Below are 23,707 nucleotides of genomic sequence, written 5' to 3' on the forward strand. Positions count from 1 at the left end.
CCCCAGTGAGATGTCAAAAAACTGATCAATCTGGCAAATCTCTTTTAAGCAGCAACAATTTAAGTCAAGTAAAAGAAAAATATAGAAAGAAGGGTGCTTGCCTGTTAGTGCGTTCTCTCTTAGAAGATAAGGTGAACGTTCGCTTTATCAGATAGAGCTTGCTGTTGAAAATCCGTCCCACCTTCGTCGGCTGGACCTCGTCCCATAAATTAATGAGATCTGGTCGTCCCAACAAAAATAGGCTTTGAGGTTAATCTCTTCGTTTCTCCCTACCCGGGAGAAGTTTAATCAGTCAAAAAAAAAAGAAAAAACTGACTGATATATCTGAATAAGCTTCTTTTGAGGCAGGAGCCCGTCTCAAAAGCAGGCACAGGCTAAGTCACCCTTCCCCAAGTGGTGGAGCTTTTCTTTAGGGTAGTATTGCAGTTTTAGGGAATTAACTGTGAAGAAGATCTAGCTTCAAACGTCAGCTAGGGCATGAATCCACACAGACTGGGATAGGAACAATCTTAGGCAAGTGTTCAGCCGGGAGGAGGATGGGGAGAAAACTCGAATTAGTTGGCTCTGCCTGTCATTGGCTCTGGCTCTTACTGTGGGGCTGCCTGCCTTCTGCCCCACCAGTCCCAATGGGCAGCAGCCACCGCTGCCATTATGCAACCCCACATCAGGGATTATAAGTGCAAGTCAAAGGTTTTTGCTTCAGTAACTCTGAGCGACAGCAGTGGGTCTGTTGGAATCCCACAATAATATCGTTCCAGAACAGTTAAATGCCTGATGGGCTGTAGCACCACAATCAGATTCATCTGAACGCAGACACACAGCCTCTGTGCAAGTACGCATGTGTATTGCTGTGTGATGTTTTCTGGAAAAAGATTTTAAAAAACGCTTGCAAATGTTATCTGTGTTCCAGTGTTGCTATAGCCACAGCTTGGATGCAAATCACAGCAGCTCATTCTACTCCAAAGTAGCCTCGTTCCCATCTATGGAATTGTTCCAGGAGGTCTTTGTAGATGGCACGCAGCCACAGAACCTCAAGGCCTGGACCATTTGTTTAACACAGCTTTCACCAACCTGATGGCTTCTAGACGTTTTGGACTACAACCCCCATCAGCCCCAGCCAGCACAAAAGTAGCACACACGTTCTGGCAGAAAAAGGTCCTTTTAAAGATGCCACCGCATATGTATTGATGAAATTAGCTCCACCACACCCTTAAGGGCCAGACACTTTTTTTAAAAGAGTAAAATAAATAAGTGTGCTGAGATTCTCTAGTTACTGAATTTAGGTCAGAGATGCAGCTCTGTCTTTGCAGAGGCAAAGAGTGCTGCTTCTCCATAATTGCAAAGCCATGAGTCCTCTGCTGGGTAGGATCTGGATCTCCAGCTAAAGGTGCTCTTCACATCTTGCTCAACCTTATCACTCACCAGGGCATGGACAGCAGGTCCAGAGAGTGCACTGGATGCAGCTGGCAGAGAGAGAAGACAAGCTGTAGGCACTGCTCGAAGGTACAGACAGGGCAGCGGCCAAACGGAGAGACAGCCAGGATCTGGGCTAGCTGCAGGAGGTGATGGGGTCAAAACAAAGCAAGAAGATGGCAACGACACCCAAAGCGAGATGCCTCTCTTGGCCTTCTGCCAGGCCAGCAGGGGTTTCACTGGCTCGCACCCCTTGTGTGAGCTTCAGATAGGAGACCCCCCCCAGGTGAGAAGAGGGAAGCTGACCTCAAAGTAGTTGGGCCTTGGCCACCCCAGGCTACATTGGGTAGCTGTTGCAGCAGGAGACCCTCTGGAGGCTGTCCGAGCAGAGCAAAATGGCCAGGTGGAACAGGAAGACCGGCAGGACCATGGAGGCACACTCACCACTGCTGAGAGGCGACTGTGCAAGCCCCAGGCAGCAAGCCAGAGAGCACTCCAGCGAGACAGTGCACAGCAGGAAGATGTTGATGTGCACATTGGAGAAGGGGAAGCTGGCCAGGTGGCATGCCACACTGCCAAGTGGCCACGGAGCACCATCTAGAGTGGCAGCTGATTCTCCCCTCCATTTTATCGTCATAGCCGCCTTGTGAGGTTAGCCAAGAGTTGGTGACTGGCCCAAGGTCACCCAGTGAGCTTCATGACTGAGTAGGGATTTGAACCTTGGTCTCCCAGGTTCGAGTCAGGCACTGCTTCAGCACCTTGGACAGCTCCTTGAAAGTTTGGACAAAAGCCTGGAATGGATTCCAGGGCCCCACTGACAATGAACCACCAGCCGCCACCATTCTGCCCACCTCCTGGTTTAGATGGGAGATGCACAATTTCCTCCATTGTGTGTGTACGTGTGGGAGGGGGTGCTCCCTGGCTCAGCGATTCCACACAGAGTCGGTCAAGAAGAAAAGATACATCCAGTATCTTTGCCTGTTGCATGATGTGGGCCTGGCATAAGCTGACAGGTAGGACAGAAGGTCCTGCAAGCACCACCATTTCTCTAAACATGTGGAAAAAATAAGCCAGTTAATGCCATTGAGGCTGTTCCCTTATTGCTGCATAATAGCTTGAAAAAGGTCCTTCTGATGAGCTTCCCATGTAGTCATCTGTTTGGCCACTGTGAGAACAAGATGATCGACTAAACGGGCCCAGTTTGGTCTGATCCAGCTACAAGGCTCTTATGTTATTTAATCGATACCTCGGACATCAGCCTATTGAAGTGTTCATAATAGTCAGTCTTGGTTGGCCAGGATGTCACATGCCTAGACCCCTGGCAGGTGTGACTGACACTGACATTTCATAATCGGGCAATGACCTACCTGCTTGTCCAGGGCTACATCAGGGGCAATTCTATCCCTCCTGTTAACAACACAGCAGTATTAGTCCCCCTGTTGCATCTCTGCATGAGTTGCTGCTGATTTGGACTTGCCTTCTTCCCCACCATGTAGAAGTAAAGGAATTGGGCTCCTCTGAAGGGGTAGGTGGTCATGATTAGTCAAAGAGGAAACCTGCATGAGTAAAAGGTGCCTCCACTTCCTGTTCAGAACAGTGCACCTTTCACTATCACAAGCAGGCAAAACACCGAGGCAGCCTGCAAGAAAGTCAATGAGGCATTTGGCTGATAAGAAGTTGCAGGCAAATGGAATCAACACCTGTGTTGATTTCCAATGTAATGTATGTGGGTGGGCATTTAAAAGTATATTTTAACTCCTAGGCAGGAGCATTGCTAGGTATTTAAAATATCTGGGGCATGCATCCGCATAAAATTTGCACATGCTAATTGATATGTATATATTCAGATGTGGGATTTAAATGGCACAAAACGCATGGCAACTAATTTCCCATCCAAATCACCCAATTAATTGAATTTATTTGTACCCCATGCAGGCCACCCCATATAAGTTCCTCTAGAATTCATCTACTCCTAACTGATTTTGAACAGGATACACTGGGAAATTAATTCAGTCCCTTCTATCACCCTCATTCCTTATCCCTCATATCATCTCTAGATAAAGTCACCTTAGTTTATCCCCCCTCCCAAAAAATTAGTATTCTACCCAGTAACTCAGATCACCCTCCATTACTTCTTTACTCAGCGCATAGTTAAGCTATGGAATTTGCTCCCACAAGATGCAGTAACGGGCACCAGCTTGGATGGCTTTAAAAGATTAGACAAATTTATGGAGGACAGGGCTATCAATGGCTACTAGCCGTGATGGCTGTGCTCTGCCACCCTAGTCAGAGGCAGCATGCTTCTGAAAACCAGTTGCCGGAAGCCTCAGGAGGGGAGAGTGTTCTTGCACTCGGGTCCTGCTTGCGGGCTTCCCCCAGGCACCTGGTTGGCCACTGTGAGAACAGGATGCTGGACTAGATGGGCCACTGGCCTGATCCAGCAGGCTCTTCTTATGTTCCCCAAAACACATTACTCACCCAGAAACACTTGAAAGGGTGCTTAGAAAAAGGTTCAGGGCCTGTGCCCAGTCCCCCCCCCCCAGCTCCACAGCCCAGGAGCAGATCAGTCCATGGATGGATGTGGACCAGACAAGCCGGTAGGTTAAGTCAAGAATCTCACTCTCTGTATTTGGTTTAAAGCTGAGCTCCAGTTGCATTTTTATTTACAATATAAATTTTGAATGCCCTTCCTGGCCCGTTTCTTTTCAAAAGAGACATCTGAGGCCACACGTAATGACCACTGGTGCAGCTGTCCAGGCAAGGGAGGTCAGATTCTTTGCTCCTGCCCCCAAGGTGGGAAAAGATATTTCTCGTGCCTTGTCGGCAGCCAGAATGAATACCTTTGCCGATCCGGCACAGGCTGCCTCTTCAATAGTTTGCAAGAAGTCCTTCCATGCTCCGTGCACAAATCATGGGGAAACTGAGGCAAGTGTAGTTATCCCCCTCCATACAAAACAGGGGAAGGGAAGTCCGGGAGAAAACAGCACAGGGTGTTTGGGGACATGGCTCCAGACCTGCCAGTACCTGGGTGGGCAGGGCAGGGAGGAGACATTGCAATTGTCTGTACTGCCTTTTGTCAACGCATCGCATCCTGCGGCAAATCACACAGAATACTGCTTGGCCGAAAGCTAAACGTCAAAAGCGTCACCTGAAGGCAGAAACGTTGAGAGCCACTGCTCTAGCTAGCTGCACATGCTTTCCTTGCCGCCCCTCTTTCAAAACCTTATCAGGCTTTCAGGCCCCATCCTCAGCTCTCCTTGAGCCTTGGCAGACTGGCTGTCATTTCAACAAAGAGGCTACCCATATATATATCTTTAAAAAGTAAGAGAGAGTGTGTGTATGATTGGAAAGCCAACCACCTTTTTCCCCTTGTGGTTTCCCCATTGGCTCTTCCCCCTCCCCCCTGTCTCCCTTTTAGTGAATGGCCTCTGGCCGTTGCAAATGTCTGTGATGCCAAGATGCTTGCCCAAAGGTTGGCCGTTAACTCTGGGCTTCTGGAAGAAAAGCTGGCTTTGTTTCTTGCACAAGGAACTAGTTTTTTTTTTCCATTCTGGACTGCTTCAGACGGTAACATTTTAAACCGACATGGAACCAACGGGCCATTGGGGGGGCAGAAAGAGGCAAAGGCATTGGAGGTGGGAGAGAGAAAGATCATCCAGGTTTGCAGAACAAAACGAGGGTTGGCAGCAAGGCACTGGAGGCCTGGGGGCCAGTCCCTGCCCCCCCTTTTAGTTGCTGAGGATGGAGGGTTAATTGCTCCAATTAACATGGAATATTCACAACCAGTTTTGAGACTGAACGGAGAGATGCGTTCCCATTCCAATCTGGTAAATCAATCCCCCTCCCCAGCAATGGAAGAACTAGAGGCAGATCATTTCAGTGTGGACCACCACCTGCCTGAGAACCTCCATAGATGGGGGGGTCCCCAAAAAGATACAAAACATTCCTTCTGTGTCAAGAACTGCAGTGACCTCCTCATGCGCTAGAACAGCCTGTGGCTCATAACCCCCCATCCCCAACATTTCCTCTCCTTCAGCAGCCTCCGACCTTTCACAAGAGCCCCCCAAAAGGACTAAATGGAAGAAGTGGCTGGCCCCTTCCCCTCCATCGTTCGCCAACAGGGTAGTTAGAAAACCTGGGATGTGAACTGGAGCAAAGTTCTGAGACTGAGCATGTTCCCTAGCACCACCAGCAGGGGGAGCTGCCACCTCTTTCAAAATAAGGTCTGTCCCTAGGAGGCGCAGACAGATGCCCTGTGCAAGAGTCCAGTTGTCTGTTCATCCTTCATTTGAGCCTCCAGCGGCAGGAGATGTTCAGAGCACACTGACCCTCTCGGCCAAGCCCTTCATCTCAGTGTCCTTCTGGCCTTCCTCCTCCACCTCTTCCTCCTCTTCCTCTTTCAGCTGGCGAACCCGCAAGTGGTCAGGATAGGGCAAGCAGTGCTCAGCAGCAAACTGCTCCCATCGGGCATCGTCACTTTCGTGGGTGATGTAACGCTGCCTCATCCTGCGTTCCAGCTCTCGCAGGTCCAGCCAAGTTTGGTAATCCTGGGAGGCAGAGAAAGACAAAGAGAGAGTCTAAACTGGAAATCAGGACCCCTGTGGATTGCCCTCCACATACTTTCGTAGGCTATACCTTGCGATGGGGGAGGGATTTGGTTCTGTTTGCATTTTAAGGTGAATCTGCCTAATTTGCACTTCCTGAGACAACGCGCGAATCGAAAGGCAGCCGTCCTTTGACATTTGCATCTTCACTGAATTTTGCAATGCAGCTCTCGATCCAAAGTAACGTGTACAAAAATGCATGTACTGGAGTAAAAGGTGCATAAAAACGCAGCCATTCATGAAAATCACATATAAAAATGTTTCATGTTAAAGAAAATTGCATTGCAAACGTATATATTCCGCAAAAAATGCTTTCAAAATTTTTTTACAAGGACTTTTTTTTTTAAAAAAACCCCACAAACTTGCATGGAGAACTGGACTTAAAACTAGAAAAATGAGACATTTTCAGTTGAAAACCAAATGTGTTGACTGCACTTTTTTTTTTTTAATCATCTCTATGGTGTCAGTCATTGGCTTGGCGCATTGCTGCCCCCTGCTGGGATACACCAGAACTCCGTGCATCAGGGCCCACCCTCCCCTTGGCACCATCCCAACATACCTGCAACCAAGAGTGGCTGAGCGATTTATCGACACTGTAGCGTTTCCTCATCTTCACTTGGAGCAGGTTGTTGATCAGATCAATGGCTAGGAAGGGGGAAATGAAAGGAAACACAGGCCCTTACCATCTGGGAGGCTTCCAGCACCAGCTCTTCTTCAGCATACCATGCACACAGGCAGAGGTGGCTGGTGTCCTTTTGAGACTGGTGGGGCAGAAGGCAGGGACCCCAACAGGAAGTAGAGCCACAGCCAATGAGAAGCAGAGCCAACTAATTCTCCCTGCTGAGTTCTGTAGTGGCAATGCTCAGACTGAGGAGGAGGAAGCTGGCTGCCAGGGCCACCCCCAGGGCTGGATCCAAGTAGGCAGGCAGGTGGGGGAGGGCTGAGGGCAGACTTTGAGACTGGTGGGGCAGTGCCCCATTTGCCCTAATGAAGCAGCCTCCACTACACTCAGGAAGTGCCAAATCACCTCCAGCAAGCAGACACAGAGCGGCCCGGTGGAGACAGGCAGTGCTTAAGCGAACAGGGCTGCTTTCCTCCTCCTCAGATCTGTAAATACACACTGACAATCTCGATTAAGGAGAGGGGATGTTCTGTAAGCAGAGCTAAGTGGAGCTGTGAAGCAAGGTGCATTAAAGTTTTGGGGTACATCAAATATGGGTGATGGATCAGGCGATACCAGGACTTCAGAACCTGCACCAATGATCTTCCAGATTCACATTCAAGGAGCTGGTTATGACTTAAAAGTCCTTGCCTCTGTAGTATAGCACGGCTTAAAAAATAAACGCAAATATGGACACCCTCCCCCACATAATCCCAAGGGACTAAAGAGGCTCAGACCACATTCACATCATACATTTAAAGCACTGTTATACCACTGTAAACCGTCATGGCTTCCCCCAAAGACTCCTGGGAACTGTAGTTTGTTAAGGGTGCTGAGAGTTGTTAGGAGAGCCCTATTCCCTTCACAGAGCTACAATTCCCAGAGTGGTTTAACAATCAATCACTCTTCCCAGAGAACTCTGGGAACTGTAGCTCTGTTAGGGGAATAGAGGTGTCCTAACCACTCCCAGCACCCTTAACAAACTACAGTTCCCAGGATTCTTTGGGGGAAGCCTTGACTGTTTACAGTGTTAGAACAGTGCTTTAAATGTGGGGTGTGGATGTGGCCTAAGTAAAAGCCAACCAAGTTTATGAGGATGGATTCCACCTTCCCTTCCCTCCAAACGAGAACATGTGCCTTCTGGCAATTACCTCCGACTGAGATCTGGCGCCAAGGGTTAGGCGGGTACATGAAGGCGGCATTCTGGATCTGGTCATTGATATCTTCATCCTCATTAAAAGGGAAGGTGCCGCTCAGGCTGACATACATGATGACCCCTACTGACCACATGTCTAGAGAGCGGTTGTAGCCCTGGTTGAGCAGGACCTCAGGTGCCAGGTAGGCCGGGGTGCCCACCACAGAACGGCGGAACGACTTCTCGCCAATGATGCGTGCAAAGCCAAAGTCACACAACTTCACCTGTGGAGGCGGGCAGAGAGAGAAAGAGGAGGGAAGGGAGGCTTAACATCTGAAGGGCCTGCCATGCGCCATGTCAAAACACAACATGAACTCCTGAGAAATTCAGCTTCTGGTTTTGAAGAGAACAAGTTTCTTGTCTTCATAGCCTCACAGAAAAACACCAGGTTTTCTCCTAGTCAGGCTCCTCACTCCCATCCCAGCCCCAACACTTTTTCTCCAGCTGAGGGCACACGCAGCACCCACTAACGAAAAAGTGACAATAAGAATTGGGTATAATTTAATTGTGACATTCACCCTTGCGCTTTATTTTATCTTCCATAAATACTATGCCTGATTGTGCCATTTAGTCCTGAGTGGGATGTTCATATTTTGGCCACATTAACACGATGCTATTCCACTTTAAACAATCATGGCTTCCCCCACGGAATCCTGGGAAGCCTAGTTCGTGAAGGGTGCTGAGAGTTGGTAGGGAGCTCTCTATTCCCCTCACAGAGCTATAGTTCCCAGAGTGGATTAACAGCCAGTCCCTCTTCCCAGGGAATTCTGGGACAACTCTTAGCACTCTTAACAAGCTACAGTTCCCAAGATGCTTTGTGGGAAGCCCTGACTGTTTAAAGTGGGATAGTAGCAGAATATATGTATGGTGTGAATGTAGCCTTTGTATGCTGCCTTGTACACCAGTGGCACTAAATTAGGGACAAAGGAACATTTGTGGCACTGCAGGTGATGTTGGACTCCAGTTCTTGTCAGTCTCACCCAGCATGGCCAATGGTCAGGGATGATGGAAGTTGCCATCCAGCAATAATCTGGGGGGCCTCAGGCTCCTCTCCAGCTCTGGACTAAACAAATCTTTAGGAGTACAATGCAGCTAGACAGCTTCCTTAATGTTTGAGCAGTTCTGTTTCAAAGCAGATCCATAGTGCCATTTGGGATGCATGCCGCTCCAGCTTTTTCAAATGCAAGAGGGGCTGCAGAACAAGGATCCTTACCTGAGGGAATGGTTCGGCTGAAGCCAGGAGGACATTCTCAGGCTTCAGGTCACAATGCACAATGTTCTTGAAATGCAGATGTCGCAGGGCCACCAGGATCTGGAGAAGGAGATCAGAACATAGGAGAAGCAAAGGGGCCCGGCAAGGAACAGACAACCATTACATCTTGCCTGCTCAGCATTCAACCCAAGTCAACTACCTACAGATGGATCTGTGTAATCCAACTGCAATGTGTTCAGCAGCCTTCACTAACCTGACCCCCACCCCCACTTGGTTTGGACTACAACTCCCATCAGTCCTAGCTAGTGGAGCTGTAGTCTGCATAGCACCAGGTTGGGGAAGGTTGCATTACAACAGAATGAGATGATCTGGGATCATGCAATGAAGCCACAGGAGATGGGAAAGGCTCTTGGAGCTGGCCCCATTTATTAGGGAGGAGTGCATGTTTTGTTCTCAGGGCAATGTAGTAGTCAGCATGCTAGGTTGAGGGGGACGGACCTGGGTTTAAATCCTCACTCAGCCACAAAGCTCACTAAAGTTACCTTGAGACAGTTGCTATTTCTTAGCTTACCCTACCTCCCAGGTTTGTTGTGAGGATAAAAAAGGGTTTTTTGAGGGGGGTGTTAGGGGAAGAACTGAACCTGGTACCCTTCTCTTGAATGGGATAAAAATGGAATAAATTAAATACCTAAAATTTTACTTGCTGACTAAATGAAGAAGGGGATGAGAAAGGATGGTGTCACCCCTTAATAACTGCCCACACCATGAGACTGATTGCTAGTCTATACCAACACCCCCAACCAGCAGATATTGGGAACCCTGACACAGAATCTACATCAGCCTTCACCAACCTGGTGCCCTCAATACATTTTGGACTGCAACTAAAGCTCCCCATTTATCTTTTAGGCATCACAAGCAAAGATTAGATCCACAATCTGGTCTCCTGAATGCTGAAATGTTTACAGAAGGAGCATTCTCAGATATGATTCTGATGCCCCCTGGTGTGCACTGTCTGAATCACACCTTCTCTCCAGCATTCTGTTGCTTCAGACAGGAGGAAAGGGAAGGAGAGGCGGAGTTTTTGTTTTTCTGTTTGTTTTACCTGTGTGATAAGGAACTTGGTAAGTCTCTCGGGGAGCCGACCCTTCTCCGATGACAAGATCATTTCCAGCATGTCCCCGTGCAGCTTCTCCATCACCACAAAGACTTTCTCTGGCGTCTCGAACATGCACTCCAGATTTACAATCCCAGCATGCCTCAGGCTCTGTGGCAAGACCAAAAAAAGGAGGAGGGGGAAGCTCAGAGATGAGGGAAATATTAGCCCTTAAGCAACCCTTCCCCACCAGCCCTCCCCCAAAATATCCGCAAGGTCATCACTACAAGATGGCTGACACTCGTTCACCTGCAAGATGGCAACCTCGTTGCGCAGTTGGCTCTCTTGCTTGGTGGGGAAGCGGAGCTTGTCGATCACTTTCACTGCCACGTCCCGGCCCGTCTTCCGGTGTTTTCCTGTGGGAACCCTGCCTCTTAGCAAGGAGCTGGTGCTGGCCCACAGGAGGCCACCCCTCTGTGCCAGCCCAACCATGACTTAGGTCAGCCATCCCCAACCTGGTGCCCTTATACATGGTCCCGTTGGCTGGGGCTGATGGGAGTCAGAGGCCAACAATATCTGGAGGGCACCAGGTTGAGGAAGGCTGGTGCAGATCGTTTGGTTTCTCTTTTTTTTCCCCTCCACAGAACTCAGAACTGTGTGTTTCACTTGCATGGAGATAATCTCCAGACAGGGAAAACGGGAACGCCAGTGCAACTGTGGCATGCTAAAATCACGTGACTCCCTGTTTACTCTGTGATTATGCCACACAGCTATGAAATGGTAAATCAAAACTATATGTTTAAATTGGTTACTGGCTTTCACTGATGTTGAGAGCTTGTCAAGGTCGTTTTTTGCATTCTGAATATATGAAATATATATACATATACAAGTATATATCCCACTCTGCAACTGTTTTTAAAGATGTGTTTTTAAATATGTTTTGCTTTTTATTTATTTTTTTGTAAAAAAAGGTTTATTAAAAATGTTTTATCACTTATTGTTTGCTGCCCTCAGCTCTCTTTGAGAGGAAGAGTGGGATATAAATTTAATAATAAGTAATACATATGTGCACATGCACGCAGCATGGGACACACAACACTGACAGACAGGTGCCAGTGCAATTGACACACATTCACATACACACGGTAGAGTTCACAGAAAAATAATCATGGCTGCAAAATATTTAAAAGCACTGAGGGTTGGTTCCTGACGGCACCAGCTGGAACAGCCTCCGGCTCCCACAATAGGAGGATGCTTGTGACACTCCACAGGGGGAGAGAGTGCAGGGAGACGTCCAGACTTAATTCTCTTGACACTGAATCCTAGAGTGGGGCAGACTTTAGGCTTGGGGATCTGCTTTGTGTTTTTTTTTTATTATAAACCCCCAAGGTCCACCAATAGGACTTAGATACAAAACAGGAGCTGGGGGCGGAGCCACATGCAAAACAGTTGTTCAGAGGGGCAGAGCCAATCAATGACTGCACTGGGACAACTTGCACGAACAAGTACAAATCCCAGCCTGAGTTACGACGGATCAGGGACTCCGACGCAAAATTCTAAAACTGGCCATCGGCAACCAATAAATACTTCAATGTTACTGACGAGGTAAACACAAGGCTAGACATACCAGAGAATTATTATTATTATTACTACTACTACTACTACTACTACTACTACTACTACTACTACTACTACTACTACTAGCTATTGTTAAGCTACGGGAAGTCAGAAACCCTTGCTGATCTATTGCAGATCACCCAGAGATCTATCAATAGTACCTTCTCCATGGCCTTATGCAGTTCCTGAGTGAGGACTGGGTTAGGAGCCAGCACCCCGTAAAGGTGCAATCACTGGTCCAGGCAGACTCCATCTTGGGAGTTGGATGGGTCTGGAGAGGGCAAGTCTAGCCAAGCTTTTAACTTACCTCCGTAGACTACGCCAAACTGCCCAGAGCCCAAGACTTCATCTGGGAAGATCTGGTAAACGGTGGCAATATCCTGCAATTGTACAAAGGAATCACCTTTTTTAAAAAAAGCATCCTTCCTGGGTGAGGAAATCCCGGACCAAGGTTAAGGAGAGGGTGGGGAGCAGGAAAGGACGATAGGGGCCCCAGGGGCCCCAACACTCACCACATTCTCCTGGATCTGGCTGTTGGACACAGAGATTCGTAACGATGCCTGTCCTGGGAGGAGGAAGATGCAAGTCAGGGCCTAGTCCCTTTCCTGGCACACCACATGCCATCGCCCCAGAAGGGACGCATCAGGGCTCTGCAAGCAGCGTTGCAAGGGAAAGACGCAAAGGAATGTCCTGCATCCCAGAGGAGGAAGTGAAGTCATACCCTGCAACAGGCAGCCAACCTGGTGCCCTCCAGATGTCATTGGACTCCAACTCCCATCATTCCCAGCCAGCATCCCAAATGGTCAGGATGGATGAGAGTTGTAGTTCAACAACATCCGGAGGGCACCAGGTTGGCTATCCCCACTGGACCACTGGGGCCAGTGTTATACAAGGTGCATGGTCAGAAGGGAGGCCTCGTGTGTGTGTGCGTGCGTGCGTGTAAGGCAGGGTAGGAAATCTTCTTCAACCCAAGGGACACCTTCCCTTCTTGGAGTTGTCCCCCCCCCCCCCGGGAGGGAACACATACCAGTGGTGGGCGTGGCCAGAGGCAAAAGTGGGCAGAGAAACAAGTGTAAATGTTGCCATTTATTTATTTATTGCATTTGTCTACTGCCCCATAGCCGAAGGTCTCTGGGCGGTTTACAACAATTAAAAACATTAAAAACTTTGGGTAGGCTAGTTTCTACACCCACTCACACATCCCGCTCTGTCCTCCGTCCAAGCAAGCAAGAGGCATTATGGGAGTTAACAATAACAATATATTTATATCCCACCCTTCCAGTAGGAGCCCAGGGTGGCAAGGCAACTCCAGCCAGGCCTAAGCATTCCAGGAGGGTGTGAAGCCCGGCTGAAGAGGGGTGTGGCCTGGGGGAGGAGTTCAAAAGGTCCGACAGAAAGGCCTGGAGGGCCACATATGTCCCCCCTCCCAGGTGTATGGGGGAAAAGGACGTATTGGACACTCACTGTGAGGGGCCTGTCCTTGGGCACTAGGAGCCCCCTGAAGGACCACTGGCATGAGGGCCTGTCGGAGGGCATTTTCCCAAGCCCTGGCATGCTCCAGGCCGTCTCCCCCATGCTGGTGGTTGCTGGGCATGCCATTTTCCCCAACGTAGTAAGTGGCATTGGCCGTGATAATTTCAAAGCAATGAGGGTTGGCACCCGATGGCACCAGAGAGAAGTCCTGGACCGGCTCCACTGCTAAGATCTCCGACAGCGGAATCTCCTGCAGGAAGAGAAAACAGAAATTAGCTTTCCCAGACAGGCTTCTCAAGTAGCATCCTGTTCTTGCAGCGCACAGCCAGAGGCCCCAAAGCAAGGCCACAAGCAGCCCAACAGCACCTTCCCCAGTTGCGGTTCCCAGGAAATGGTACTCAGGACACAGGCACGCTGTCTCCGATGGCAGAGCAGAACATAGCCATTGTGGCTAGTGGCCATGGCTAGCTTCCCCTTCGGCTGCAGAATGAGGGCAGGAAGCATCGCTCAAAGCTGGCTTCACTAGGATGCTGCTGTGTGATGTCATGAAGCCCAGTCGGAGGAAGAGCAAAGCCTCTTGCCTTCACTCTGGCACGTCTGACAGTCAGTAGCAGGGAGCACCACCCTAAAGCTCTCCAGATGTTTGGGCAACAACTCCCGTCAGCCCCAGAATCATACAGCTGTATATTAATTCGCCCTTTGGCCTCTCTTTGCAGGCGAAATGGGATTTTTTAGGGGGAGGGGGTAGAACATTTGGCTTAGCTTGACAAGTGTTTGCAACTAAGAGGGTGTAGAGAGTTGGACGAGAGATGTCCTCTACATTAAGACTCCCCACCAGTGTCCCCAGCTCCATCCACTCCGGAGACCCATCATAGCGGGGGACATGCCTACCTTGTAGTAGCGACTGCTGGTGTTGTTTTGGAAGAGGGTGAGGCATTTGCTGTCCAGACGCCAGTAATGACGCTTCCGCTGCAGAAGGGGGCAGGCAGGAGGGGGGGAGAGAGAGATCGCTTTTATGGGTCATGGCATTATGAGAGTGAAAGGAGGTCTTAAAGTCATCTTGCTCACCCCCAAGGCAAGACTTACTCTCACCTCCAGGCATTAATCCCGTTTGCATACATTAACTTGTGCCATCCCACTATCTGCCAACCCATGCATGAAGAGCCATAGGAGAGGCTCTGCTTGTAGCTCCATCAAAACCCATCATCTGCTGCGCAACGGCACGGAGCAGGGCCTTCTTTGCCATGGCACCCTGGATGTGGAACTCCCTCCCGTTGGAGATAAAACTGTTTCCATGGGGGACAACGGTAAGACATCAAGATACAATGTTATATTTTCCTTTCCAGGCCCATGAAGATGGGCGATTTACAAACAGGGTTCTCTGTTATTAGATTGCCACTTTTGACATCTATTGCTTATGTCAGGAGTTCCCAAACTGTGGTCCACAAGCTTGTCACTCAGGTGGTCCGCAGCATGTCTGTGGATTTGTGGTTGGAGATGGAGATGGCACATCTGTCGCATTCAATATTCATATTGAGTATCAATTGTATTTTTATAGCTTGTCTTATTTCTGATATTGTATTTTGTTGTATTAACTAAAAGAAATAAAAGAAGCCATAAAAATACAGTTTAAAAACCATACAGCACCTAGCACAGCACATTACAATTCCTACAACAGGTGGAAACATCACTAAGCTGTCAAATTTCAAGTAGTCCATGGGAAACAAAGTCTGGGAGCTTCCATGAGCTTCCATGGGTTGCCTTTGCGGGTGTGTGTAACATTTCGTTGCGTTACATTTCAGTGAAATTCTGTGCATCATTCCCGAGCGACTGGCCTCCTGGTTGAAGAGCAGGTTATAAATGTTACAAATAATCGAGACTGCAGCAATAGGCAAGACAGGAAGACGCAAACTGTTCTTCTTTGTATGGCTCTGTCACTATAAGCAGCATTTTATATGGAGAGAGAGAGATGAGTAACAGAAGGGCTCTGCCCCTAGGAGCTTACAGAAACTACGTTTTGCTGCTGGGGGAAGGGAGCAGCAAGGGTAAACATGAGCAACTGTATCCCTGATGGTGCTATGAAATAAAATAAATCTCTCCTCCTGCCCCCCACTCTAGTGTCTTCCTGAGGCCCAGAGGTCCGGCAGGCCTCACACTTGCCCAAGTTCATCTCACCCCCCTCACCCCCACTCACTAGGGTGTCCTTGTTGCTGAAGTGAACCATCCAGCCTTCCTTCAGAGCCGTGCTGGACTTGCGGGTTGTCTGTCGGACAGACTGCACCACTCGCATCAGGGGGATGTAGCCGACGGAGCTGGAGTTAGGAAAAGACGTGGGAGGTGTGTTTTAAACATGGCCACACTAAAAGCACAGGACGGTGGGGAGGGAAGCATCACACAACAAAATGCAAAAACTGGGGGGAGGGGCTGGGCACAGGATGACTCTCAGACAGTGGGACGGATAGAAAGAAAACGACTCTTCCTCAAGCGTACATGCTGCCCCAGTGGCGGCTGGCGGCTCTGTGCCAGTGGAATCTGTTCCAGGTTCTGGTCCGAACATTCAGCCCACTGGGCAACTCCTTGAAAGTTTGGACTAAAACCTGGAGTGGATTCCACTGCCCCACTGACTTGGAGCAACCCGCTGCCGTTGTCCTGCCCTTCATCTAAGGAGGTTTGAGTGGCATACTGCCTTGCCCTCCCTCTCAGGTGAGCCTGAGAAATGGTGACTGGCCCAAGGGCACCTAGCAAGCTTCACAGCTGCATGGGAATTCGAACACAGGTCTTCTCAGTTTTAGTCCAACACTCTAACTGCTTCGCCACCTGAGCCCCCCCCCCGCCCCGGCATCCCCAATGGGATGAGCATAGGAGAGGAGGGGAACTCTAGGACTTGAGCCTCAAGAACTATTATCTGATAATGGAGCTGAACAGATAAACTATTCCTGGGTCCAAAGGGGCATCTTGAGGATGCCAGAGCAGACTTTGCCAACCTGGTACCCTCCAGATGTTTTGGACTACAACTCCCATCAACCCTGGCCTTCACATACGGACTTTTGGCTTGAAAGAAAGAGGGGGGAAAAGGTGGGCATGTAAAACTGCAATCAGGGAGGGGTGGGGGGAATCCTAAAAATGTTTTTGAGAGTGAGGACATGTACTATCTTCACCCCGCAGCCTAGTGAAAAAAATAGGGTGGCGGGGTAGATTTAAGAGAATCAGAAACAAATCCACTCCGTGAAATCCATCCTCTCTCAGTGACTCCACCACCACTGAGACCCTCACTTCTAAATCAGCTAAGTTGTTGCAGCAATGGAATGTTAATGAACATCGCAGCTTCTGTAAGGGAAGTTAAAAGGTTGAACTTGGGGGTGAAAGAAAACCTCACACAGGGCCTAGAGACAGAAATGAAGGCTTGGTTTTGGGGCTGCCCCCTCCTCACCCCTGGGATTTGCTGATGTCATCGGGGTCCTCACCCATCTGCATCTCATTCTCTGAATGGGACCCGGGAATGATTCCAGAGTCATCCGATTCGTCCATGAGCGAGTTCTTCTCAGCCTCACTGAGGTCGCTGGTTTCCTCCATCTGCACATCTGGGAGGGGCACAGGAGAGAAGACTCGCGGTCAATGGGTTGGCATATGGTACAGGGTGCCTAATGTTCCCACCCCTTTCCAAGGGTCTCCCAAATCATCGGAGAAGTGCCAAGCTCAGCAGCAGAGCATCTGCCTTGCATGCAGAAGGTCCCAGGTTCAATCCCCGGCAGCATCTCCAGACAGAGCTGGGAGAGACTCCTTGCCCCAAAGCCTGGAGAGCTGCTGCCAGTCAGTGCAGACAATACCAAATTCGATGGTCTGACTCGGTAAAAGGCAGCTTCCTGTGTTCGTTATTTATGTAATGGAGATGCATGGCTGTTCCTCCCGCTTTTAAACCATCAGAGGGTGAGGGAGAGTGTCTAGGAGCAGTATAACTCTTCATTCACTTACATGACGTGCCTATCCCAGCAGATCCTTCAGTTTAACCCTTCAGAATCCCTCCCCCCCCCATTTTTATCTTAGCAAATATCTGCTGAGGGATGGTGGTGGAAGGGAGGAAGTTTGTCCTGGTGCTGAAAGATATTTTGGACCCAAACCTTTGCAGCCAGCACTTCCAATGGGCAAAGGGTTCCAGCCTAAGCGCCACATTCACTTCTGGGCAAGCTTCCAAGGGCCATGTGCTAGTGGTAGGTGGGGCCAGAGGCAAAAGTGGGCGGAGCAAGGAATGCAACTGTTCCCTTTGCAGAACTTTTGACACACACGTGTGGACGGAGGGTTGAGAGGGACACGTAGGTCACATTCAGAGTCACATTCCAGCCATGCAAAAACACTTGAGGCAGGTGCAACGCTGGGCTGCTTAGGGGTGTGGATCGGGGGGGGTAGGTAGTCCTGAGGGCCACATGCATCGGCCTGGAGGGCCACCGTTGTTCTGATTTGTTCTTGCGCTTTCATCTTTTTCCCCAGGGAATCCAACGCACACACCCCAGCATCAGTCTATATCCTTACACGTTTGTGCAGATATTTCACAGGCCCCAGACGCCGCCAGAGGAGACCACAGGCAGCTTTGGAAGGGCAACAGCGCAGCGGCAGAGCACCTGCCCTTCACGCAGAAGGTCCCGGGTTCGACCCACAGCAGCAGCTCCAGGCAGGGCTGGAAACGTCCCCTGCCGAAAACCCTGGAGAGCCACTACTGAGCGAGGCGGACCAATGAGTCCGACCTGGTACAAGAAACAGCTCCCTGTGTTTTCACATTTGCCCCCCCACCCGAGGCCTGAGGTTTCCCACCCCTGTACTAGTGAACGACAAAAGAGAAATCCAGACCCGTCACACGCAGCACCAGGCGCGCTCCAGATCCCAGCCTTAACAGATGATCTGCAGCAGGTGTGGGGGAGCCTTTGGCCCTCTGGATGTTGCTGAACTGCAACTCCCATCATCTCTGGCCGCTGCCCCATGCTTCTTAGGGCTGATCGGAGTTGCAGTTCAGCTCCCCACACCTGATCTATGTCTGCCCCCCACCCCCAAACGATGGGTCCAGAAGGAATTTCTACCCACCCCCAGCAGTAAAACCACACCCCTCCCCTCCACCCCAACCCCGTAAGGCTGTCACTCACCGCCACCGTTGAAGAGCGTCTCCCCAAGGCAGTCATTGGGCACCCGAGTAGCACAGCGCTTGTGGCAGTTGAACTTGCAATCTGGAGGGAGTTCAAGAAAGGAGGCAGGTGCGGGGGAGTTAGGAAGAGCAGCAGCAGGTTAAAAAGTTCCAAATGGCATCCACAAGGAGGCCTCCTGACTGTACACTGCTTTCTAGGGCCATAGCTCAATGGCAGAGCCCATAATTTGCCTGCAAAACATCCCCGGTTCAATCTTCAACATCTCCAGATAGGGCTGGGAAAGGCAAACATATCCACCAATGGCAGCTGGTGGCGCTATGTCAGTGGGACAGTGGAATCTGCTCAGCACCTCGGATAGCTCCTTGAAATTTCAGAGTAAAACCTGGAGCAGATCCCACGGCCCCACTGACATGGAGCCACCATTGATACGCACACACCAGGTCTGAAACCCTGGAGAGCTGCTGCCCGTCCATGTAGACCAGCCTTCCCCAATCTGGCACCCTCCAGATGTTCTGGACGACAACTCCCACCGGCATGGCTGTGCAGCCCAATGGTCTGACTTGGCAGAAAGCAAGCCTAGCTCGTTCTTGATGTTCCCCATTACCTGTCAACAATCCCAGGTCAACAGGAGGAGACAGATTTGGGGGGGGGGAGAGAGAGAGCACTTTCCATCAAGGGTCTCACATGGGTGCATCCCAAATGAGACAGAAGACAGAACATACCTTAGGCCCAATGACAACATCTACACCTGGAAGCAGAGTTTCCAGGCCCTACAGTGTAGGGACTTCACCAATGCTCCCCCAACCTACCATTACCTACCCTCCCTCAATCTCCCTGTTCTTTGCTGTTCCAGGCCTTGCCAGCCCCCCCCCCAAACCCTGAATTGTGCAGAGCAGTTTATAGACATTTTGCTTTAATTTGCGCTTCACGCCGCATGCATTATCTTGGATATTTTGGGGAAGGGGGGAACAAACACAGGCAGACCCAGAAACCAGCGAAGGAGGTTGCTTTGCAGCTCTAAGAATCTCCCTGTCCTGTTGCCAGGAATTCCACAGGCTGGGCAGTACAGCAGCAGAGAGGGGGTCGCAGCTCCGTGGAAGAGCATGTGGCGTCACACGCAGAAGGTGCCAGCTTCAATCCTTGGCATCCCCAGTTAAAAAGGATTTGGTAGCAGGTGATGGGGAAGACCCTTCTGTGCCACTAGCTATGAAAAGATGCTGCCAGTCAGAGCAAATGGTACTGGGCTAGATGGACCAATGGCCTGACTCAGTATAAGGCAACCGCAGATGTTGTATAGGGCAGCGTTCTTCACTGTGAAGCAGCAGCCATCGGTTGCTCAGTTGAGTTGTGCAGATTTGTCTTTTCCCCCAGGCTTTCCCGGACGCAAAAGGTGGGACCCTGTTTATGTGTCTGAATAATCTAAAATTCTGTTTGTCTTTTTCACTTTTACGTGTTTTTATACATAAATGTTTTATGTTACTGGCTTTAGGGTGTGGTTTTGTTCTAGTGATATATTGTTTGTTTCTTAGACTGCGCGACAGAGATTTCTGAAATATTCCACAGTATATAAATAAAAATAAGCAGACAAACCTTGGCTCCCCAGATGCTGTTGGACTGTAACTCCCATCATCCCTGGGCCTTGGGCTAAGCTGGCTGGGGATGATGGGGGAACTGTAGTCCTGCAACACCTGGAGACCCATGGCTGAAGATCAGTGATGCAGGACAGGTCAGCTGAAGCCCCTCTCCCCACCCACCCCCGGGCTTAGGGCCCTGCCCCCTCCTCACCTTTGCACTGGAGGCCTTGGCGGAAGAGACCTTTGAGGAGTTTCTTGCAGTATTGGCAGACAGTTGGGCGGGTGTAAGAGTGGATGAGGAAGGTGTGGGGCACCTTGACCTTGGAGAAGAAGAGCTTGTCCAGTTCAATGGGGCGGCCAATGTACGAGGAGGAAGTTAGCCGGCGGGGAAAGGACTCTATGGAGCTCCGACTCTGGGGAGAGGGAAGGGCGGAGGAAGAAGCGAGGTGAGGGCAGAAGAATGAGCAAACCCCACAGCATACGGCAAAGCCTTTACCCTGCACTTTGATGCATATTTTTGGGGCCTGCCCTATTCTTGTGATCGTAATTTGTTTAAAACTAGTTTTAATGTTGTGTTTCTAATTTATTGGAACCTTAGGGTGAAGGGCTGGTAACCAGCTATGGACAGATAGGGACTGACATTCTACGATGACCGATGAGATGGAAAAAAGAAATATGATGTAATACAAAAAAATGTGAAAAACAAAACAAAACCCAAAATATGGACATGCAAAAAAAAAAAATTGGCCTACATCGGGAACCTGAAACTTTTTTTGGGGGGGGGGGGAGAAGGTTCATGTTGTTGTTCTTCTTGTCAAAAATGTAATGTATGAGAACTTTGGATCCAAATTTATTTTATTTATAAAAATATTTGTATTCGTTAAAAACATCAAAGCGGTTTACAACATGTTAGAAAAGAAAACAACAACCGTCGAATAAAAACGTTAAAAATACAACAAAAACAAAGGTCAACTGTTGCAAAAAGAGCATCTGCTTCATGGCCTACATAAGCCTAGTGGAGCAGAAAGGTTTTCAGCAGGCGCTTAAAAGTTAAAACGGAAGACGCCTGCTGAATCTCTGTTGGGTGAGCGTTCCAGAGAACTGGTCTGATGACACTGAAGGCTTGGTTTCATGTTGATGTTAAATGAGCCTTGCCAAATTTGCAATGTATGCGTTTATTTTGGAAAATCATAAATAAAAATTAAATAAATCAATCTAATAATAATGCCTGCTGAAATCTCCTTGTTTTACCAATCCCGTTTTATATCACATGGGAGATACCTGCTTAACTAAGTAGATTCTTTAATGTTTTTGAATCATTACATACTTATAACAAGCAATCACTCATCTGTCTCCCCACCCAGAATTCGTTTTTTTTAAAGTCTTCAGACAGATTGCTTTGAAAAAGGGAAAAGGCTACATCAATTTCTGATGGGAAAGCACTTTTCCCACTCCACCTGGGATGCCTTAGCTGCACGGGGGCTAAGCCAGAACACTGGCAAGACAGACCCATTCCCAGCCAGCAGGGGGAGCACCCACTCACCAGATCATCAGAAGTGGAGGGCAAGGAGTCTGTGGTTGAGAGGCGCAGGGACTGGGAGTTGCCAAGCGAGGTGGAAGAGAGGTGCCGCTTCCGAGCCCCGCTACAGTTGTTGGGGATGCTGAAGGCACAGCGCTTGTGGTAGTTCAGCCCACAACCTGGGTGGCAGATAATATTAAAAAAAAAATCAGAGGATCATGCAGTTGGAAGCAAAAAAGCACAGAAAAATTCTCAAGTCTGGCACCCTCCAGATGTTTTGGAGTACAACTGAAACCCTGGACAGCTGCTGCCAGTCAGTGCAGACAAGGCTGAGCTAGGTGGGCCAACAGTCTGATTCAGCATTAGGCAGCTGCCTCTGTCCCCAATTGCTTTGTAAAGGGAGCCGAAGGAAATCAGAACAGCCCTCTCTTTGAAGGGCTGCTCCAGCAGAAGGGCCTGGGGGGGATGGGGGGAATATTAGTCCGATTAAGCATTAAGCATAGTAATAACCTCAAAGCCAAATAGTTAATCTCATGCCAAGCCCCGGGGGCAGGTGCAGCATGAGAGCTAAAAAGGTCACATGGCTTTGAAGGTCAAAAGCAAGAGGCAGGAAGACTTCCTCTTGCTCAGGATGCTGCAACTCTCAGGACCGCTGTCCCAAATAGAAGTCGAGGTGGGCAGCCTGTGCCTGGGCTATACCACTTCAGATTGCGGGGGGGGGGGCTCACCTGGCAGGATGCTCCTCCACATACAAAACAAACAAGCATGGTCAGGGTGAGCCTGTTCCAACCTTGCCTCTTCCCACAACCTTGTGCTTTCCCCCTGTATAGCAAACCTTTATCTTTTTTGGGGGTAGGGGAACTTCCTCTCCCAAGAGGCCAGTTGGGATTGGAACAGCACAGACCCAGGTGTGCCCACCTCCTCATTTAGGCCTCAGGTAGCCCCAGGGCATCATTCAGTACACTGACATATTTGAACAGATAAGATTGCCCCCATTTTGAAGGCTTGAAGAAAAAAGGTTTTTTAAGAAGGTAGCCTCCTGAGAATTTTTATTTATAAAGGTTGTGCAGCACCTTTTCCACAAATCCGTTTGCACGGTAGCTTATGGTCAAAAAAAAAAAGTCATAAAAACCATGAAAGACAGGTTAAAAACAGAGCAAGGGGGTTAAAAAAAAGCAGCAGTTGAATGCTACAGCAATAAATTTGAGAGATAAAGGCAGAGCTGTGTGTCTGCTGCCATTTTAATTATCATCATCACCTCTCAAAGCGCCTAACATTTTAAGTGCTGCACATTCATCAAAAGACAAGGCAGTCCCTTCCAGCAGGTTCACTATATAAGAGACACAAAACAAAAGGAAAAAGGAACAGGGAGGGTAGAGGAAAGCAGACATTGCAGCAGCTGCTCCTCCACTGGCCAACGGGTAAGGTCAGGTTGATCTCCCCCTTGTGATGAGCTTCTTCCTAGGAGGCAGTCTCCCCATGTCAGCTGGCTGGTGGCAGAATGTGCTCTGCAGTCCCAAGTAACTGGAAGTTGGAGCAGAGTATTCTTTCATGTGGGGAGGGGGGGAGAAACCTCACTGCAGCTCCTTCTCTGACCCACAGATGAAGCCAGGTAAGGAAAGAAAATGGACAGAATGTGGGATTAGATACCTAATTCGGCTTCCTGAGAATCTCTACTCTCATTTTTTAAAAGGGAAGGTTCTAGCCCTCATGGCTGGAACAATAGATTTGAAAATGTGCAGGCAACAAAATCTGAGTAGGTGGAGGGGCGCTTGAATAAGACAGATTCCCAGTGGTTGAGGGCAAATCTTGAGTGCCTTACCCCTCCTAAGAGCTACCAAAACCAGAATAAGTTACGGAAACTGTGGAGGAAAGTATGCAAAACAAGAAAAAATGTTTTTTAAATTGTGTAGTTTCCATAATTTATGCAGGATCAATTCTTTGCTGCAAAATACTAGAACACACCCAGAGCTAAAGAAATACAAGCCCTTTACTTAGAAGAAAACAAAAACCATGTATGTTACAGGTAGGCAGCCTGTGCTGCTCCCCCCCCCCGATGTTGCTGGACTACAGCTCCCATCATCCCCGACCACTGGCTATGCTGGCTGGGCCCGATGGGAACTGGAGTCCAGCAACATTTGGAGGTGTGTGCAGATATTCCCTGCCCCTGGTGTGGCACATCAGGGCAAGCAGCTCGACTGTCATGTGCACAG

The 23,707-nt window shown here is 49.3% G+C and overlaps 1 protein-coding gene across 1 annotated transcript in view; it reads right to left on the bottom strand.

Moving 5' to 3' along the window:
• Positions 1–4,041: 4,041 nt before the first annotated feature.
• Positions 4,042–23,707, bottom strand: part of PRKD2 (protein kinase D2) — a 40,524-nt gene continuing 20,858 nt past the window's right edge. Inside the window, exons 4-18 of the mRNA XM_061596929.1 lie at positions 21,519–21,673; positions 20,187–20,388; positions 18,402–18,482; positions 16,700–16,850; positions 15,464–15,581; positions 14,161–14,238; positions 13,261–13,519; positions 12,309–12,361; positions 12,104–12,176; positions 10,489–10,595; positions 10,189–10,350; positions 9,087–9,185; positions 7,830–8,097; positions 6,577–6,662; positions 4,042–5,960 (exon numbers count right to left, since the gene is read on the bottom strand). Of these exons, the coding sequence (XP_061452913.1) occupies positions 5,727–5,960; positions 6,577–6,662; positions 7,830–8,097; positions 9,087–9,185; positions 10,189–10,350; positions 10,489–10,595; positions 12,104–12,176; positions 12,309–12,361; positions 13,261–13,519; positions 14,161–14,238; positions 15,464–15,581; positions 16,700–16,850; positions 18,402–18,482; positions 20,187–20,388; positions 21,519–21,673 (2,126 nt within the window). The 3' untranslated portion in view covers positions 4,042–5,726. The remainder of the gene's footprint in view (positions 5,961–6,576; positions 6,663–7,829; positions 8,098–9,086; positions 9,186–10,188; positions 10,351–10,488; positions 10,596–12,103; positions 12,177–12,308; positions 12,362–13,260; positions 13,520–14,160; positions 14,239–15,463; positions 15,582–16,699; positions 16,851–18,401; positions 18,483–20,186; positions 20,389–21,518; positions 21,674–23,707) is intronic.

The sequence above is a fragment of the Rhineura floridana genome, chromosome 15, assembly GCF_030035675.1.
Source record: "Rhineura floridana isolate rRhiFlo1 chromosome 15, rRhiFlo1.hap2, whole genome shotgun sequence".
Taxonomy (NCBI): Eukaryota; Metazoa; Chordata; class Lepidosauria; order Squamata; family Rhineuridae; genus Rhineura; species Rhineura floridana.